This window comes from Ascidiella aspersa, chromosome 6 (assembly GCF_963924565.1).
Source record: "Ascidiella aspersa chromosome 6, kaAscAspe10.2, whole genome shotgun sequence".
Lineage (NCBI taxonomy): Eukaryota > Metazoa > Chordata > Ascidiacea > Phlebobranchia > Ascidiidae > Ascidiella > Ascidiella aspersa.
Genome location: NC_139452.1, coordinates 25,723,726 through 25,745,001, shown reverse-complemented (window position 1 = coordinate 25,745,001; position 21,276 = coordinate 25,723,726). Strand labels below are relative to the sequence as shown.

Sequence of the window (21,276 nt, the reverse complement as noted above, 5' to 3'; positions counted from 1 at the left end):
AGATAACGTAATTTTATAATAAATGTTAAATGAAAACACATAATTTCAACCTAGGTAATTTGTCCCAATGAATTAATTCCAAGTCAAGTCTTTTGCCCGAAATACTTCAGTTATGTCAATTTATTTGACCGAAACGACCTAATTAAGTCAAGTATTTTGAAAAGTTTACTAATAATGTTTTACTCTTCCATAGATAACGGAGGGTGTCATCGTTTTGCGATGTGCAAAAAATCGGGCCCTGGTACAAGAGACTGCACCTGTCTACCAAGCTACGTCGGCGATGGAGTAGTCACCTGCATAGGTAGGTAATCAACTTGGAATTGTCCTATTTGAAACTGAAAATTAAGTTGCGCTTTAGATAAAACTAAGTGATTTTACCCTAATGGGGTTTTAGGGCGTGGTGGAAATTGTGTAAGAAGTCTTGCGATGGGGTTGTGTTGTCAGGGTTTGTTTTAAGGGTGCAAAATTTATTAAGTTAGTTTTTTTTTGATAAATGTTTTATTAGGACAAGCGCCATATTCGTGTCGTGTTCATGCACATGTCGTTTCGCTTGACCTATGATTTGCGGCTAAATTAAAATACCATACAGCTTTGGAGACAATGCCATTCAACTTGAAGTTATTTACCATATCCAAATTATTCACTAATCGAGCAACGGGTTAATCGTCTTGCTCAACTTAAAGTAACCTCTTGGATCAGTTAACCTAAAATGTGCCGAAACCATACAATGTAATCGGAAAATACTTTTTGTTTGTGCTTTCAAAAAAACGGTAAGATAATGTTTAAAACACATGAAAAGGCACAAATAGATCAAATTTGAGCGAGATATGAGCAGAGCTTACTTTAAAATCTAAGCAGCGCAGTTATATTTTCCGGAGTGAGACAAAACTTAAAGTTGGTTACTGATAATTAATTTGAAAGTAATATAGCGACTCAAAAGCTTGCAATTTTAAAGAGATTCTTTTATTGTTTAAATTTACATGTATATTTAGAAGTACTGTTTTAGTTTTTTTAGTGCGGTTAAAGGGTTAACGCGAAGTAAAAGTTTAAGAACCACTTTGATAACTTTTTAAAAATAGGTTACTGTTAAATGTAGGCAGTTCATGTAATTAATTGTTGGATATAATATGACAGTATGTCTATCCATAAACGAATTATTTAACGTGAAAATTCCCAGGAACGATTTACCAGGAGCTGCGCAGCGACAGCGCCACCTCGTGGATTTTCGCGTCCCAATTTATGCGCAGAATCCTTGGATCGCCTGGTCCTATGACGCTATTTCTTCCCAACATTACCGACAGCGCTTCGATGAAGCTCAATTTTACCGACGTAAGTAAGAAAGGGCCCCAACTTAATGTGGGGTAGCAAAAATCTTTAGTTGGCTTTTTGGCTTTTCCTGGGACAACTCAACTAAGTGACAGTCATATTCATCTTTACGGGAGGAGTAAACACCCCCAACATGAAGCCACTGAGCTCTTGATAAAAAAGTGTATTACATTGCAGATCGAGAGGTCCAATTAATTTTAACCATGTTCAAGCAATTTAAATTCTCACCTCTAACAAACTAAAACCGGTTCCTTTATGTTATAACTTTTGACCTTTAACATAAAACAGTAGATTGCAACAAAACGCATGGATGGACCACCAAACTACAATATATCGCTTTAAAGGGAAAAAAAACATATCATCTTTTTCAATTAAATTTGAAAGTCAGAAATTACAAGTATACCCAAAATCCTAAATTTCTAATTTTTTTATTCGCTGTAAAATATTGCTCGAAGTGTGTTTTTATTTTTGTTTGACTCTTGTTTTGGATGTTAAAATGTAATTTACTTGGACTAAATTCTTGTAATTACATTTTCTATTTGGGAATGACTTGACGTGAACTTAAGTTGGTTTGCAAATGAATTGACTAGAACTCAAAATCCTTTCAAAATGGCAATCAATAAACCTATCAATTATTTTGGATCCCATAAATTTTAACCCATTCTACAGTTCTACTTGAAACACGTGGTTGGATGCGGATCGTTCAACGCCACTGTACTCGGCAGAGAAACGTCACTACAGTCTTTGGAAGGTTCCACTATCAACGTGTCAATGAGCAACGGAAACATCTTTGTGAACGGAAACAAAAGGTACAACATGTTATGTTGGTGATTGTATCATTTAATATACATATGACTTGACTTAAGTGCACTTAAGTCACTGTTTTCAAATGACTTGACTTGACTGAAGTCATTTGGGCGAAATGACTTGACATGACTTAAGTATTTTGGGCAAATTACTTAGGTTGAAGTATTTTTTTAATAAAATTGAGCTATTTATCCAAATGTTTGCACATAAAACAATTTGCTTGCTATAAGTTGCGTTTTTGTCATTTTTTAGCAGTTATTGTTCATAATCGTACGAGTTTAAAAATTCCAATAGTTCAACGTTTCATTTTTACGACAAGGACGTGACTTGAAGTTGACTTGCTCTAATTATGACTTGACTGGGACTTGACTTGCGCAACTGATGACTTGGACTGGAACTTGACTTGTTATTTATTCAAAAAGACTTGTCTTGGACTTAAGTTATTTTACAAATAACTTGACTGGTACTTAAGTCATTTCAAAATGACTTGTTTACAACACTGGGCCAACTTACTTAATTCTTCGAAAAACACGATGTTAAATAATGATAGTTAGTATTATTAATCCACCGAATTACCGAATATGTCGATCAATGACGTGACTTCGAACCTCGCTGTAGGCTAGTTGTTTGTCTAGCCCAGGGGTGGGCAAACTGCGGCCCTCCGGCATGTTTTTTGTGGCTCTTCTAGTTCAATCGTAAAATTTCAAAAAAATTGTAAAGGCTATCAAGAGTACCGTTTATAAACGTTTCTTGCTTTTTTTTCTTTATCTAGGCCAGCATTTCGTTTGTGACGTAACACTAGATATAGAGCCCGAAGAGTTAGTTAATATAAGACTGATGTTAATAAATATTGTGCGTGTTTTTTGCTATTACCGTTATTATTGTGTTAAATATTACCATTTTGTTATATTACAACTCTGTTGTTTTTGTGGCTGGCCTTGCATTATTTATTGTTTTTGTATTGAAATAATTTTGAGGCTCTTTGGTGCTTGTATTTTCTGCAAATGGCTCTTCCATTGAATACATTTGCCCACCCCTGGTCTAGCCTGTCGTTCTTGCATCATTGATTGACAGACTCGGTTATTTTGCGATGGCTTTCGATGTACTGATGATAAGTAAGACGCAATCGCTTTTAGATTGCACAATACCAATTTAGGACAGTAACAAATAAAATATCGTAGGTAACACTGATTAAGGCTTAGCTAAGGATTTACTTGGATTCTTTTATCATTTAAAAAACAGGAAAATTAAAAAATACAGCCGATACCCAGAAGTCAGTTGAATCCAATTTTAAATGGGTTCCGTGAAGGAATACATTGTCGATATCAGAATCACTGGTGTCGATTATACACACTATCTGTCACGACCGTCGCTTTACTGTACAGTTACTGTGTTGCAGGGTGTATGGCGGACAAGCGTTTTCAAACGGTTACGTTCTTCGCATTACCGACACCATCGTACCACTGAACATCGCAACGTTGTCACCAACTCCAAAGCCAGCCGACATCTTTGAATCTTTAAACCTGAACAAATTTGCTTCGGTATGGGTGTTACAGAGCGTCAAAAAATTGCTAGTCTGTACAAAAATCTGTGTTTTTTACAGTAAATAAAGATTATTAAATTATTTTAATGTATTTCTTTCTTAGCTAATCTTTACTTTATTCAAGCGAAAAGTTGGAGTTTTCTGTAAATAGATATTTTGGTTTTCAGTATTGTATTTAATAGCCTGAATTCTAGAAGCTGTTATTTTTTTACTAAGGTTGACAAAGCTTTTTCACATTTAACGTTAATTGTAAAACTAAAAAATACCAAAATATAGTTCAGAGGTTGGTAGAATGGCTCGGTCGATTTATTTCTTAAGACCTAAAAAAAAGTTGCACTGAATATGTTAAAAATGGAAATCACCTTGACCCTTGCAAGATCAAAAAAAGGGTTTAACCTTTGCGTTATTTTAAGAACGCATTTAAACTTTATGCGGCTTCTGGTTTGCGGTATCGCCTACATTTATACGACAAATCATTTTTACATTCAACGTTGATTCCAATACAAAAAACTACCAAAATAAATTTCGTTTTTTTTAAATGACCCGGTGGAAGTATATATCTCCTAATCTCAAAATATGATTTAACCTTGTTGGGCCAAAGCGTTGTTTTACCTTTCTTCAGCTTCTAAGTCGAACAGCGTTATCTCAAACAATATTGGACACACAACTGCGGCAGGGTCAGTGGACCTTGTTTCTCCCAACAGACGAAGCCTTTGACCAGTTGTCGTCTTACAAGAAGCGTCAGCTCGCCACTGACCCCGAAGTAGCGAAAGAATACGCCAGGTATGATCCGCAAACTGTGCCAATCTGTCTGTTTTATGTCCCTCCATAAAACAAACAGCGACGGAAAAGCGTGTGCCCGATTAGGTTTGATGTGTATTCGAGATCAATGCTGTTTAGCGGCAAGACGTTTCAATGGTTTAAATTAAACGAAACAAGCATTTGACAGTAACCTAATATGCTCTAATAGAGTAGTCAGCACCAGAAGAACTTGTTGCTCTAAGAAAGGCTCGCTGAAAAACTGTTATTAGTATTAAGTTTTAAAATATCTATATGATTTCATAATTCCGGGGTTTTAATGGCCTCTTTGCACTACCATCTATTAATATGTACATGACAACACTGTCTGTACAACGCGACCTGTAAGCATACGGAATTGGTGGCAATAAATCGAAATATTTGGAGAGGGTGGGGGAGGGGGGGGTCGAAACATTTAGCAACACCTGTTTTACAGGATGTGATTTAAAAAAAGCAAATTAACTTCTTCAACATCAAAGGCGACAACAACTGCCTTATATGTTTCCAGATACCACATGGTACGTCAGAGTTTCCTCACACCAGCCGACGTCATTTCGTTCCAGGAGCTGACAACAATGCAAGGCTCAGAGTAAGTATATGGAGAGACATTTTAATTTGGGATAAGCTTGGACGTTACATATTGTTTGTATCGACTAAACCATTAATTTTGCCTTTTGACTAGCCATTGAAACAAAGTAGAAATCCTCAATACTTATATTTTTATTTCGACAACCCGTTTTTTGACCGATAATGCGGCCTGCCGATCGGATGACAAGTTACTTTATTGCTATGGTCAAATACGTGATACAGTGCCTTTGCACTATATATACACTTCCATCAGTGACTTCTCTCTATGTTGAAAATGAATAAAGAGTTATTCGAAACGTCCAAAATGATACCTACTTCTGTATGGGCTTTGATATTCTTATTACGTCTTACTACAACCTCCAACCATTATGCTCCAAAGTTTATTGTCAGCCACTATGGAGAAAAGACGAGAAGAACTCTTCGCAAGCTGGAGAGTACCATCCGCAAGCTTGCCAAAAAGCGCGAGGACGTATCTTTTCTACGGACTTGCCTACGCTACAATCTTACACCGAAGTTTGTACGATTCAAGCTGTACAAACGTCAACTTGCACACTGTGAAAGAACAGCCACCTTCCGAAAGAACTTATTGACCAATGAGATTAAAGCGCACCATAGACGAATAGACATGCTTTTGCACGAAGAGCAAGATATTCGTCTAATACTTAACCAACAGATTGGGGCTTTATCGCGTGTCTACGTCAACAGATTCTTAGACGTTCGTTCTCGGGAACAAGTTACTTTCACAAGAACCATCCACAACAAGAAACTAAAAAATCTCGGACTTGTCACCAATTTTGATGACACACAGCCTGCAGTCATAATTAATCTATCCAAGAAGAACTTATCGTCTGTGGAAAAAACGGTACTTAATAAAGGATTGAATTTTGGTATTTTTCCTACTAAATTCAATTACACCCATGTACAAACGGAATTTGAGAACTTTTACCAGCAATTAAGGCCGATGCTTGGATTTGCTAAGAAAATCGACTGCAAACGTATGCTGATGAATTTATATAGCAAATATAAATCTTCCTTCTTCCATGAAAGGCGTCACACTGAGATGGACATCACCGATGAACAACGTACGGCCCTTCATAATCTCAGTCTGGACAAGACCATCACCATCTGCAAGCCAGACAAAGGAAATGGTGTTGTTATTCTCGACAGCCAGGATTATGAAGAGAAGATTTATTCCGTTTTAAACGACTCAAGCAAGTTTGTCACCACCCAGGAAGACAACAATCTCTCCAAGCTTAGTCGTTTTCAAGGGTTTCTTTATCGTTTACACAAGAATGATAAACTGGAAGATGACGTGTACGCCAGAATTAGACCAACCGCTGCCCGTACCCCTACATTGTATGGCGTTCCTAAAGTACATAAGGTCAACGTACCACTTCGACCAATTCTAGACTCGCGTGGATGTTTCTGCTATGACTGTGCCGAATGGCTGTGTGAAGTTCTACAACCACTGCGCGCACATCCCACCAATATAAAAGATACCTTTGATTTTTGTGAACCGTGTTAACCACACACAACTGTATGACAAGGTCATGGTATCTTACGATGTAAAAAGCCTGTTCACTAACATTCCAGTTGAATTTACCACCAACCTGATTCTCAACAACATATACAAGGAAGGTGTTAAGCTGTTTCATGGACTCAAGAAATCTGAGTTCAAGAAAATGTTAAATTGGACCTGCAATGACATCACTTTTCAATTTAGGCAAAAATTTTACACACAGATCGACGGCGTCGCAATGGGTTCCCCGATCGCCCCTCTGCTTGCTGATGTTTTCATGAACTGGTTAATTGATCAAACCGTGGAAAACCCAGCACAACCCCATCTTTTATGCCGCTATGTAGATGACATTTTTGCCGTATTCTACAACAGTGATGAAATTGAGGCTTTTCTCTGCACTCTAAATGGCATCCATCCAAATATCCAGTTTACCTGTGAGTGGGAAAAGGAAAATAATCTGCCCTTTCTGGATGTACTGGTTAAGAAAATGCCTAATGGACACAGCACTCACGTATATCGCAAGCCTACCCATACAGGCCTCCTAACAAGATGGTCAAGTTTTGTGCCATTTAAATACAAGCGCAACCTGATAAATAGCCTATTACACCGGGCTTACAGAATTTGTAACACTTTCATTGGGATGCACCACGAATTTCGCAATATTTCAAAAATGTTGATGATGAATGGTTACCCCAAGCAGTTTATTGATACTGCCATTTACAGGTTTCTTGACCAAAAACACAAGGACGTGCAAAACAAAATGGTAGAGCACGAAGAAAACAAAACATTGTATACCATCACAATGAAGCTCCCGTTTATTGGTAAAACATCGATGAACATATGCAAAGAACTTGCTACCTTCGTAGCGCGCAACACCGAAAATAAAGTCAAATTTATTTTCAGCCACGAAACCACACCTATCAGTTCGTTTTTTATACACAAGGACCACCAGCATGTGTTACGTCGTTCAGGAGTTATATACAAAGTGCAATGTTCGTGCGGATCTACTTATATTGGACAAACCAAGCGTAACCTACAAGTGCGTATGGACAACCACGACCCTTCATCACGGTCCACGCAGGACACAGACGTGGCAAGGCATTTGCATCAAAATCCTGGTCACAAAAACGATTTTAAAAACCCCAAGATTCTTGCGACAAGTCGGTGTTGGCGTCGTCTTTTGATTAAGGAAACTGTTGAAATAACACGGCACAACCCGGAAATTAACGCAGACCAAGCTTCTATACCACTCTATCTTTTCAACATCTGATCACGTGGATGGCCTTATCTGCTATCGGCGACCTATACCTTCTAATCGCCGCACATCCGGTTTAGATTATGTGTCTATCCACATTTCCTTCTTTCTGATGTCTGCCTTTGCACTATATATACACTTCCATCAGTGACTTCTCTCTATGTTGAAAATGAATAAAGAGTTATTCGAAACGTCCAAAATGATACCTACTTCTGTATGGGCTTTGATATTCTTATTACGTGATACAGTCTTTCAGATTATTTGTTTCAAATTTATTTTGACGTCAAGAAGCAACCTGGAATGCACACGCTCGTTAACCCCTGTACGTAGTGCAAATGTTAAAGCAAAGATTGGTAAAACGTACATTCGTAACCTAAAATCCATCATTTTTTAGCGTTGCTATCGGATGTTCGCCGGACGCCAAAGGAAGCTTTATTCTGAACGGTGGAGAGGCCAAAGCGATTCGCTTTCTTTCCAAAAGTCTCGCACCAGAGTCACCGCCATCTGCACTCTACCTGATAGATAAGGTAAGTGAAAGGTTCTAATTGGCACTTGTTACCTACAGGATTTTATTGTTTGGTTTAAGGATTGTTGGTATTGGCCAGTGGTTCTCAACCTTTCATGAGTGGTGGCCCTCATTCCACATGACAATTTTTCATATATGTCACAAGTTACGTCGTAATTTGACGTCCAATACCACGTAATAAAAAGTAGGCTTTAGAACAGGGCAATTATGTTTTACCGCGGGCCGCATGAGAAACAGAAAATGTTGCGGCGGGCCGGGTCAAAAATAGGATCTCAAATACAAGGCATATGACGTTATACCATGACGCTATAAAATAGGTAAGCTAACGAAGACCTGTTACTACTTTGGGAGTTGGGCGAAAAATCGCGGGTGTTCTGTTTAAAATGCAAACTTTAATTCGATTTGGAGGGTGCTTTTATGACGCATTGAGCACAGATAAAATATATGTGCATTCCTTAATATCTTGGCATTGTCAATTGTTTGTGGGCATTAACCCTAGGTTAAATAACTCAAGGTTAAATACGTGAAATCTTGCACACAATAACTTACAATGCCTTTTTTGCTTTTAAAGCTTTCAGTGGCCGATGTGTTTCCCACAATGCACATATTGATAAGACAGTACAAATCGGGAGTAACACAAACATGGCATTAACCACATTAGGTTGGAAAACGGCCGCTATACTAATGTACGTTCGTATTTTTAAAACGAAATACCTTTGATCGAAGCGCAAAAAATTAATTTGCAAATATAAGGCTAAGTTTGACAACTTTTGTTTGAAAGAGTGTCGATTACAGTGCAGAGGGCGACTTTTGTCTGTAAAGACGATCAAAAACAAGCGAAACTTACGAGAAAGACAAAAGAGGTTCGTGCGAAGCGCGAAAACAATTTCCATTTTCCACAGGCTGTAAATGGAGTTTGGCGGGGACATAATATAGATTCAACCCTGGAAAAAGTGAATCTTTATGTTTCAACAAACATGTAGAAAGTCGCCCTGGTTTGTATTTTAAGAAAGTGAGCCGCGGGCCGGATTGGAATACTTGGCGGGGGGGGGGCAGTACTTTGCCCAGGTCTGCTTTACAACATCACACAGTTTGTTTATTTTGTTAACCTTTAAAATTAAAGTGGCTTTACTTTCAATACAAAAGCTACATTACAAAGATGTTTTTGATTCGCGCAAAGCGAATCGCCTTTATATTGTTTAAGTTTACCATTACATAAAAAAACGTTACATCGTTTAAATTTTCCAAGTTTTCAATTTCGACGGTGAGATGAGACGAACGATGCCTTTTGGCTACAACAATTTTTTTAGATGGGTAAAGGCATACTAGAAACTAAATTCAAATTCGATATATTTTTAAATTTACGTATAGTTAAAATTTTGGCTTTACGTAGTAAAATTTTTAGATTTGCGTAGTTAAATTTTTTAATGTATTTTTTTTTTTGGTTAAATTTTAATTTTTTTAGTTAAATTTTTAGATTTGCGTAGTTGTAAAATTGGATTAACGTAGTTCAATTTTCGAGTATACCGGTATTTAAAATTGTGGATTTACGTAGGTAAGTTTTTAGATGTACGTAGGTAAAATTTTAGGCGTAAGAAGTTGGAATTTTGGATTTATGTAGTTTAAATAGGCCAAAAATAAATGCAGTTTGATAAGACCATGGCCATCCTCTTGGATCCGCCCCTGGACCTTTCAAAATGACTTATTGACAGCACTAACAATACTCTAAAGTCTTAAACTACAGCATAAAGGCCCGTTTACACTACAGCTGCACTGAGCTGAGCAAAGCGTAATTTGCATTTAAATTCTATTGTTTCGAGCTTTTCACGCTTAACTCAAGCCCCGTGCAGCTGGAAAAAATACGCTTTGGAGCTATTTTCACGCTTTGCTAAACTCAAGCCCAGTGCAACTATCCAAAAAGTTACGTTTTGGAGCGATTTTTACACCCAGCTCAGCTCAGCGCAGCTGTAGTGAAAATAATTTCACGCCCAGTGCAGCTCAGCTCCGCTCAGTGCAGTTGTAGTGTAATTGGGCCTTAACGAAATTATTCAAGCTTATAAACCTATCTGCTTCTGCTTTTCCAGGTGTTGCAGCCTCCGTCGGTGGGGGGAAGATGTGACGCAGTAAGCAACGTCACCACGATGGGAACCTGTAGCTTTTGTGGCGAACGGGGGATGGGATGTCCAAGTGGGTCTACCAAGGTCGGAGAACAGTCAGCAACATGCACCGGGCAAATCACCGTAAGTAAATCATATTTGACAGTGTTTCTAAACCTATGGGTGGCGACCTAAGATTGGGCCGCCTTTTGATTTGGTTTGGTCTGCTATATGTTGCTATTTCGCTTTTTAGATGAGTTATTGCTATCGGATAAGTTTACCGATTTCAATAGTTTACCGTTTTATTTTTATCACAAAGACTAAACTTGAAGTAGGCTTGCTCTGATAATTGACTCGACTTGGACTTAACTAGACATCTCTTTAAAAAGACTTTAAATTAGGACTTGACTCGGGCAACTGATGACTTGGAATGAAACTTGACTTGACATTTCTTTAAGAAAACTTGACTTGGACGTGAATCTTCTAACATTGTTACAACCCACAACTACATTTTGCAGGGCGTAACGACAAGCTTTGAAGGGTGTAAAGCGAAGTGTGTGTCGTACAAGGTGACCAAGAAGTGTTGCGACGATTACTACGCAAAGGATTGCCATCCATGTCCAGGTTTGATAAATATTTGCTTGTTCCAAAGCCCTTGTCTTATTAAGGTAGTAAGCTTTTCGAAAGCTTAAGTGTATAGTTGCGTAGTTATGGTTTACTATATTTCAGTGTTTCTCCACCTTTAGCGCAGGGACCCAAATCTTAAGAATTAGTAGAATAGCTTTGGCGACCGAATTCTCATAACTGAATTTTTTGTTAGACAACAAAACATAAGGCAAATAGATAACGGAGTGTTGCTCTTCCAGCAGTATATATAATAGATCGACGTTTCGACGTGCTATACAGAACGTCTTCATCAGGATACTGACGTATCGTGCAAAACAGATTCCTTATAAATGGACAACGACAATTTGTGCGATTAAAATCTCGCACCAACGCTCATTGGTGTAAGAGCGCGCGATAGCTTATCGGCATTGGCATTACAACGTCAGTACTGCTTCTGTATAGCACGTCGAAACGTCGATCTATTATATACACTGCTGGAAGAGCAACCCTCCGTTATATATTATGCCTGGCAACATTTGCTTATTCCATAAGGCAAATAGATTAAATAAATTCGAATTTAATTAATATGACTGATGTATTCGTACTTTTTGACGGTTTACTCCAAAATTTTTAAGCAATCTTTATCGGAACCAACCTCAACAAATCTAACCATATAAAACTTATTCAGCCGGTGACTCAATTTCGCGTATACATCACCCATAGGTTAAGATACACTGCTATAGATTCCATTTAGATTAAGACTTAGGTATAAACAGGATGTAGAAGGTAAGAGTGCTGTATAGCTGTTCCTTTGACTTGCTTTACCCCGCTACAACTGAATAATATCTTGGCCTAAATAAACAATAAAACTCAAAGTTTAAAAACCCGTGTAAGTAATATTCTATTCGAATAATGAACTGGCGATGCCTGTATAGGAGAAATATATCATCCTTTCAAAAAGGTGCCTGATCCTGGTTTTACTGAAGTTTTTAAACTTTCAGTTTTGTGTTTATATATGCGTCAGAGGAATAGCGATCGACAGGCAGAAACTTGCTTCCAATGGTTTTGAATCCCATAGGATACGCCCTTTTATTTTATCACAATTAGCTTGTTTACCTTTTTGTTGTCAATTTAATAAGTTTTATTTTAGGCGGAGTGGACAACGCGTGCAACCACAACGGAGTGTGTGACCAAGGCATCAACGGGACGGGAAAATGTACTTGTAACAAAGGCTTCAAGGGATATGCATGCGAATTGTGCAAGACTGGAAGGTACGCAGTGTAGCTTTGCGAAAATTTCTGTTCCGCATTGAGACTGAGATTTTGATGACGTCATCAAAAAAATATTAAGCCCATATGGAAGTAAATATATATATATATATATTCGAAACGTTAAAAATGCTACCTAATTTAATATGGGCTTTCTTATATGTTAAAATGAATCAAAAGTTATTCGAAACGTGCAAAATGCCTTTAAACTGAATTGATGACGCTGATGATTATATTATTTAGTCGTGTACAAGTTCACTTTTTAGTATTGCTCTGTTCAAAAACGACTTAAGGGAAACGCCATGTCCAACCAGAGTTCAAGGGTGCCATGCCAGGCACTTAATTTCATATTTTTAGGTAAAAATTGTTTGTTTGTTTTTGTCGCAAATCAAACAACAAACACTTCATACTTTGATTTTACAAAAGTTTATTTTCAAAAATTTACAAAATGAATTTTTTCATTTTTTTGATTCTCTATTATCCTTCAGCTGTATGTCAGCTATAATTAAACTTTTAATGCACCAATTGCTCGATCACCGGTTGATAGTAGCATATCATTCCTATACGTTCTTGCTGAGTACTTATATGTACAATGTACATTAACAGATACGGCTTCACCTGTGCCGAATGCAAGTGTTCAGTCCATGGAACGTGCTCAGAAGGCTTGAATGGCGACGGAAGTTGCTTCTGCGATGAAGGTTACACCGGAGACGCTTGTGACAAGGTAAGAAGCAGTGTTGTAATGACTTAAGTCAATGACTTGACTCGACCTAAGTCTTTCCGGCAAATGACTTGACTTGAAGTATTTTAGTCAAATTATTTTTTTCATACAAAATGATTTGCTTACGGTATGTTGTTTTCGGTAATTTTTAGTTAAGGTAGGGGAGACTGGGGCGTGTTGATACAAAGACATATTATCTAATGGCTTGTTTATCTTTCGAATCAATGCAATAAAACTTTCGCCATTTAAAGTGCAATCTATTAGCTGCCGCAAGGTCTATAAAAAATAACCGTAAACGCTTGTGAAGGTAATAAGGGCTTCACGACCCTTTGCTTATTTTTGTTTCTGCAATATCGTTTTTTTTTCGGTTTCATTTAAAGGTCTGTTTCATGTGTGGGTTTTCTAACTATAAGTGGTTAAATTGTTAGTTGGTTACTAGTTCTTTAGGTCACAGCGTATACGTTAATAAAGCTGAAATAATAGCATATTCTCGTTAATTGAACAATCTTGCTTAGAACCTATCTCGCTTAATCTACCTATGTGAACCACAGCAGCAAAACAGTGCTTTTACGGTTATCTGGCCCATTATGGAAAATATGATGAGCCCCACTATATGCTCAAAACTGTTGCACGAAATAGTGCAAAAAGTGCCCACAATTTTAAAGGCATTTTGAAAATGCCATCAAAAATGTGCACACTTTTTTCACAATGTGCGTATATTTAAGAAAGATTTTAAGAATGTGCGCATACTTAAAATGGCGTTAAAAAGGGTGCCGTTTTTTTCAGAATGTGCGCACATTTAAAAATGCCTTCAACAATGTGCGCGCATTTTGAAATTGGCAATCCAGGCACAACCTTAACTCTACAGTAACTCAAAAATGTACGCGCATTCCGAAAAAAAAGTGCGCACTTTTTTAACGTCACGTCATTTTAGATATGCACACATTCTAAAAAGATTTTCAAAATGTACGCACATCGTGAAAAAAGTGTGCACAGTTTTGACGGCATCTTTCGGTCATTTAGATGAACCGACAGACATAACCGAGCGTAAAATTGAAATTAGACATCCGTCAACAAAAAAATAGGCCCTATAGCCACAAAAATTAACGTACTTCTCTAATGCACCTACTTTTTAAAGAAACTCGTTCACCCAGCCAACTGTACAACGCCCTGTGTTGAGAACGCGGTTTGTGTGGAGGGCGGCGTGTGCATATGCAGGCCAGAATACAGGGGATTTGGTACAGTGAGCTGCGACGTTCCAGACCTTTGCGGGGAGAAACCGAACGGAGGCTGTTCGCCCCACGCCCGTTGTCGCCAAGTGGACAACAAGAGGGTCACATGTACCTGCTTACCCACCTATACAGGTCAGGACAATATTTTCGATTCTTTTGTAGGCTTTCATGGTGATGTTGAGGGTACGTTTTATCGACTGAATTTTAGTAAAATTAGCTAAAATCTGAAACTGGCAATCTACGGGGTGCTATTTTTAGTAAATTAGTTCAGGGCAACGTTTAGATTGTTTTAAAGGCTTCCAAGGTGATGTTAAGGATTTGTTTTAAATACTTTAAAAGATTTACCAAATTTTAGTAAAATTGGCTAAAATCTAAAACTGGCAATCTATATCTATAGGGTGCTATTTTAAGTAAATTGGCCCAGGGCAATGTTTTAATTGTTTTGAAGGATTTCAAGATGATGTAACGGGTTAGTTTTAAAAAGATCAACTTCATTTAAGTTCAATGGCAAACTTAATGTGTAACATAAGAAGGTATCTTCTCGCCCTCACACCTAAATGACGACAATGACTTTCCTGTATTCATCAAAGTCGGTCATTCATAAGTTCTAGTCGTTTACAAGAAAGATATATTCTGACACAAAATAAGGCATCATCTGTCTCTTGTTCAAATAGAAGTTGGCTCAAATCTGACGCTGGCAATCTTTTAGCTACTTGTATTAGTTTCATCTTACACGTGAAACAGTTTGTAGTTTTCGACTATTGATAAAATGGATGGTAGAAACACTTTTGCCAAAAACATCCTTTGGCTGTAAAACGTTGCACAATATCATACAACTGTTCTAATATAGATGCTCTTTGAGCAACATTTCATCGCAAAGTTGGTTAAATATACCTTCGTAAAAATTAATTACAACCATGAAGAAATATTAAAACGCAAGCAAAAAATTGTCCTAATTTTATTGAAATATGTATGAAACTTTACACAATCCTACATAATACTGTATAGCCGTACTGTGTTTTACCAGTGCTTCACATTGCATTTCCAATACACTCATGCACTGATATATACCAATACAATATTACATTATCACCATAAAAATAATATTTAAGAAAAAAATACGGATCCGCGTTTTTACTAATACCAACACACTTCAATCGTTTCACAGGGGACGGTTTCGTTTGCGAGGGCACAGACCCTTGCCAGGGGGTAACCAACCCCCCAAAATGTCACGCGAGTGCCCGCTGCGTATACGCCGGCCCCAACGTTACCCGCTGCGAGTGCCTGCCGGGGTATTCGGGGGACGGGGTGAGACAGTGTGACCCAACCAGCGGATTACCCCGCTCCTGCGCGGTTGAGAACGGTGGATGTCACCGCATGGCTGTCTGCCAGTCGGAACAGTTCCCGCTACAGGGAGTCAAGTGTTCCTGCAAAAAGGGCTACGTCGGTAAGCTTTTTTGTGTTTTAAATTTTAAAATACGTATTTATAGTGCTAAATTAAAAACCTTATTTCAAGCCAAGTCATTTTCCTAGAAGAACTAAGTCAAGTCATTTTACGCAAAATACGTCCAGTGTCAAATCATTACCTTACGTCATGACAACACTGCTGAACTACAATATATATTTATCCTGTGCTCCACCAATTATTGTGTTTCCCGTTCCCTGTCCATTAATCGAAAGATAACACGCAAATCAAGCCAATTTAAAAGCAGCCTCATGCGAGTTCTCAAATTTGAGAAGGATAAAATAAGACCAGATTTAATTAGACGAAGAAGAAAAGGTATTTGTTGAACAAACAGAAACACACAATTCGATAGCAGAAACATAACGAGATCCATCCATGTGAAAGGAAAGTGCAGATAGTTTCGAAAAACTTAAACGCTAAGTAAAACATTCACTGACTAGCTATTCCAACCTGACATGAATGATATACATATGTTGTTAGAAGAATTCTCAATTTACCTCACCAATAAGTTTAAAATACAAGTACAATTAGTCCTAATGCCGCTTCTAAATACCTACCTCGTCAACCAGTGCGGAATAGCTTCATATTTATCGTGCTTTAGACAACTTGCAAATAACAAAATAGAAGGATTGCCAATAACTGTTAACGGGGGTTATGCAAAGACAAATCAATTCATTTTGGTACACATGTTAGAACGATTATTTTCATTAAAACCTTCACCCTGTTTTCAGGCGACGGTGTAATTTGCAACGGAAACATCTTTCAAGTTCTAAGTGAAGGCAAATATGACATGGGGAAGTTCTTCCTGAAGGTAAAGTCTTATTTGTCAGTTTTTTGAAACATTCACACCCAAAATATGCACAACTGCGATCTGGTTAGAGTCTACTAACCTATTATAGTGCACCGTGAGCCTTCAGAGGGGCCAACCGAAATCAGTTTAACTATTACGAATCTTGTGCAATAAAGCCAAACCATAAAACAACTAGCTTGTGGTGGGTTTCGAACTTATAGTCTCTGTCAAACCGGGACCGTCGCTCTACCAACTGAGATACATAGGCTCAGATGGGAGTAGAAAAAACAAACAACCATATCATCATTGCCTGCTGCATCCTGTTGGTATGCGCCACATCATATTTGCTTGCACAAAATCCTTGATTACTTAACAGATTTCGGGTGGCCCCTCTAAAGGCACCCGGTGTTGTGATTTTCCAGGATATTAGGGATAATATAATTTTATAAATAGATGTTTAAGCTATAAAGAACTAAAAGGTAGCCTAAAACATACTAACCCGCAAAAAATGTGTCCTAAAAATAGCTACGACTAGCACGCGACACACTGTAAATTTCCCATCGTTTTCAGTTGATCCGCAGCAAGACGTACATGCCACAAATCCTGAGCAACAACTTCAACATTACCTTGTTCGTGCCAGTTGACAGCGCCATCTCGTTCAGGAAGCTCAAGTACAAGGTGCTAAAGCGACATATGGTGACAGGTGTGTAACAAATAATAGAGGTTGGGAAATTGAGAACTTTGTTTCGTGGTTTTCATCAATATTAGGCATTTCGCGTTACCCTTTCTCTTACCTTTACAAAAATACTCGAAATTAGGTTAAAATGTCAACAGGACACCGGCGATAAACTACTAGATTTACCTGTAGTTACCTCTTATAAAAAGTTTTAGCTGACTAGCTGACGTAGCAAGGTCAATGACATCAGATTTTCGTTTACCCTTGGATCCTTGCTTTTCAACCTTTAAAATTTCCATCCGCACTTTTTAATTTCGGAAATTCCCATCCAAACGAAACAAGCACAGTAAGTTTGTAACCTTTAGTTTTATTTGTAAAATAACAAATAAAGGATTTGTGCATTAAAATTGTGTGCCTAAGTCTTGACCGATATAAACTATATAGCTTAAGATGTAATGAACCATACTGAGAGACTATATTAATTACTGTACCTGTCACGCAAAAGTGGGCACATCAGCTTATTTGATTACTGTATTATAGGCTACATAATAAAAACAATAATATGCACCATTTTCATCCGCACATTCATCCGCACTACGTTTGTCATCCGCATTAAATTTTTTTTTCATCCGCACAAGTGCGTACTATCCCCCGGGTTGAAAAGCACTGCCTTAGATAAACTGGCGGCTGGATTTCTCGTTTTAAACTCTAAAGTGTCAACTCTAACTTATGTAGGCTACTTAGCGTATATATATATAACCAGGTTGCTTGCAAAGTCGAGCGTTTGAATAAGAATCTACAAAAAAACACAGGTTTTAAAATTTACGTGGGAGAGACACCGATGGTACTCATTCCGAGACCTAAGTACATTCAGTTATTTATTTTAGTCAATTGCTATGTCAACTAAGCCGCGCTATCGATTCATGGATATTATTTTAAGGTCTTTTAAATCGGAAAACTTTACAATAGCAAGTGTAACCTATTTCCGTTGCCGTATTGCGCTTGCTATATTTACTGGAAATAAATAAACAATGATTTATCTTTGCCATTTGGACCCACAATTTCTGCCGTCTGCCTCAGCAGTATATACCTAGAATCAGTGCCTTCTCAGTAGTTTGAAAATGAATAAAGAGTTATTCGAAACATTCAAAGAGACCTATACTTTTGTAGGAGCTTTGATATTCTTGCTACAACCTCCAACCATTATTTTAAGATTTACCAAACGTTCACAAAAATAAACCTATTTCTGTATGAGCTTTAATATTCTTACTATACGTCTTACTACAACCTCCAACCATTATTTTAAGATTTACCAAACGTTCACGAAAATAATCCTATTTCTGTATGAGCTTTAATATTCTTACAATACGTCTTACAACAACCTCCAACAATTATTTATCAAAACACCAATTTATTTCCTACTCCTCAAGGCAAAATCCTCACCACGAGTGAGCTACAGAAGGTCAAGGCGATCCGGGTTGACTCTCGTGACCCACTTCCGGTTCAAACCTTCCCTGATGGATCAATCTACATCAACGGGGTGCGGATGCGACGGGCAGACATCGTGGCAACCAACGGCATCATCCACACCATGGAGAAGGTCATCCCGGCTGGGATCAGCAAGATTGTGACCAGCACTACATCAGGTAAAACGGCGGACGTTGGTAGTTTATGGGTTTAATAACGACGTAAAGCGGTAGGGTACAGGGTTTAATAACCGCAAAAGTTGGTAGTGTACGGGTTTAATAACGGCGAAAGTTGGTAGGGTACAGGCTTTAATAACGAAGTAAAGCGGTAGGGTACAGGGTTTAATAACGACGTAAAGTAGTAGGGTACAGGGTTTAATAACGGCGAAAGTTGGTAGTGTACGGGTTTAATAACGGCGAAAGTTAATAATGTACGAGTTTAATAACGACTTAAAGCGGTGTGGTATGGGTTTAATAACGACGAAAGTTGGCAGTGTACCGGCAAAACAACAGGCAAACTTGGTAGTGTACTGTTTTTATAAGTGTGGGCAATTATTTTCTTGATACAGTTACGGTTAACATGCTGAATAAACACAAATGCACACTTTGTTAGCACCAATATACTTTGATTTGCTATTGCATATTTGATAGTCCAACGAAAAGGGTCTTACAGTAACCAATCCACAAAACGTCGTATGCAAAAACCAACAAAAAAACTAAATAAAAAAATATATATAATTCCAACAATAAAAAATAACTGCAATATTTTTCTTCAGTGTCAAACTCCCCTGCCCCCGGTTCTTCATCGACCAGCACCCCAAAGCCCCCGACGCAATCACCCCAGTCGGGAAAGCCCCCAATCGACGGGGGTGGACTCCCGGTGAACTCGACCCCCGGCCCCAACGCAACTCAGAGTACCTTGGGGCCCAAAACAAGCGTTGGACCCCCGAAACGCCCCCCGGCCAAAGCTGCCTCATCGGGTAACGGGGTGAAGGTTGGGATAGCCGTGGGTATAGTGCTGATTTTGCTGCTGGCTGTCATCGCAATCTACTGGAAGAAGAGATCAAGTGCATTCGTCTTTCATCCTCTCTCGGTAAGTTTGGCCAGGTAAACGGCGGTGTTGGTTTAATCGGGTGGTGTTTTGGTGCAATTAAGCGTGGTGGGTTGCATTTCCTGATGAAGGCTTTCTTGATAGTTAGCCGAAATGTTGGACAAACAAATATATACCAGAAGAACTTATTTTCAGTATATACTATGCCTGGTAGCAACATCGTGTTTTAAAATGTAATTAATTTTATCTTAGGTCCACTATACACGGATCTGTTATGTAGCTTGATAATGAATCACGAAGCCAAAAAAGGTCAAGTAAATAGACATCGTCTTGATAAAGTCGTTTCGATACGAACTTGTATCATCTTAAGTGAAAGCAAAAATATGTTGTTGTTTTTAAGTAAGGGTAGTTGCTTCTTCTTAACTCGCTCGAGGTGCGTCTGTAGGCGCGTGTCGGTGTACGTGTAGGAGTGGGCGAAGTAGTACTACAACTAAGCCAAGCCAAGTCATTTGCCCAAAAGACTTAAATCAAGTCAAGTCGTTACAACGTTGTGGTATTGTCTCTCCACCAAATACACATGAAGCTGGTCAAACGAACACCAGTCCGAAAAGCTCGTCTTAATATCTGCGAGCACTAAGTTGTTCCAACCTGTATATTTATTGCTGTAACTTTTCCAGCAGGAGCGTGCCGGTCTGACGAGCCGAAGCACTGAGGACGCGTTCGACGACCCCCCGCGGGGATTCGGCGTTATGAACCCCGCCTACGACTCAACCGGCTTCAGCGAGCACTACGAGAGCGTGGCGCCCGACGCGACCGCGGCGCCCCCGGCGTCCATAGCCTCCCCCATCGAGGCGGCCGAGGCCGAGGAAGAAGCCCTGATCGCCCTGGACGACATCGGCGACTAGAGGGCGCCCTGTTGCGTCGATTTTTCTTTAATTTTATGGGTGCGGGCTAAGATTGGGTTCTCCGTTGTTTTTTTGGTTAAACTGATAGTTTGACCTTCATTTATAAAAATCGCTGCAAACTATAGTGATTTTAGAAAGAAGTATTTAAAATAAACGATCATCGCAGCTTTTAAAATATTATTATTTAATTTTTAAACTAACGTTTAATCCCCCTCAATTTCTACGACTTTTAAATATATTTGTACAGTTACAACCAACTTTTTTATCCATTTTAGTAATCCCGTTTTTTTTCGGGACTCTTTGGCTCCTAGCTGTTCCTTGTTTAGTCCAGTTCAGAGTTTCACATGGATTTAAACAATTATGTAGTGTTATAAACAACGCCATTTTAAAAAGTAGCTAATTTACTCCCAGTCAAAGTCAACTTTTTAACTTAAGGAGATGTGCATATAAAGTTACACACTGAAACATCGGTGTATTAAAAGTAGATTTCGTGCAGTGTTCCGCCTGATGCAAACCATAAAGAACATGGCATACCACAACCAAGCTGTTTCGAGTATAAAGATATTTTTTAATTTTAACAAATAGTGTTGTTACGAAACTTTTCCTAGACATTCACTGCTATCATATCACAAGTCAAA

General features: G+C 38.4%; 1 protein-coding gene across 1 annotated transcript in view; it reads left to right on the top strand.

The window, feature by feature from the left end:
- Positions 1 to 20,871, top strand: part of LOC146141005 (stabilin-2-like) — a 52,488-nt gene extending 31,617 nt beyond the window's left edge. Inside the window, exons 30-47 of the mRNA XM_083392777.1 lie at positions 194 to 301; positions 1,178 to 1,329; positions 1,996 to 2,135; positions 3,533 to 3,674; positions 4,299 to 4,459; positions 4,983 to 5,063; positions 8,231 to 8,363; positions 10,447 to 10,602; positions 10,977 to 11,082; positions 12,215 to 12,335; positions 12,939 to 13,056; positions 14,192 to 14,417; positions 15,454 to 15,732; positions 16,482 to 16,561; positions 17,111 to 17,243; positions 18,647 to 18,862; positions 19,459 to 19,775; positions 20,411 to 20,871. Coding sequence (XP_083248903.1) covers positions 194 to 301; positions 1,178 to 1,329; positions 1,996 to 2,135; positions 3,533 to 3,674; positions 4,299 to 4,459; positions 4,983 to 5,063; positions 8,231 to 8,363; positions 10,447 to 10,602; positions 10,977 to 11,082; positions 12,215 to 12,335; positions 12,939 to 13,056; positions 14,192 to 14,417; positions 15,454 to 15,732; positions 16,482 to 16,561; positions 17,111 to 17,243; positions 18,647 to 18,862; positions 19,459 to 19,775; positions 20,411 to 20,638 — 2,897 coding nt within the window. The 3' untranslated portion in view covers positions 20,639 to 20,871. The remainder of the gene's footprint in view (positions 1 to 193; positions 302 to 1,177; positions 1,330 to 1,995; positions 2,136 to 3,532; positions 3,675 to 4,298; positions 4,460 to 4,982; positions 5,064 to 8,230; positions 8,364 to 10,446; positions 10,603 to 10,976; positions 11,083 to 12,214; positions 12,336 to 12,938; positions 13,057 to 14,191; positions 14,418 to 15,453; positions 15,733 to 16,481; positions 16,562 to 17,110; positions 17,244 to 18,646; positions 18,863 to 19,458; positions 19,776 to 20,410) is intronic.
- The last annotated feature ends 405 nt before the right edge of the window (positions 20,872 to 21,276 follow it).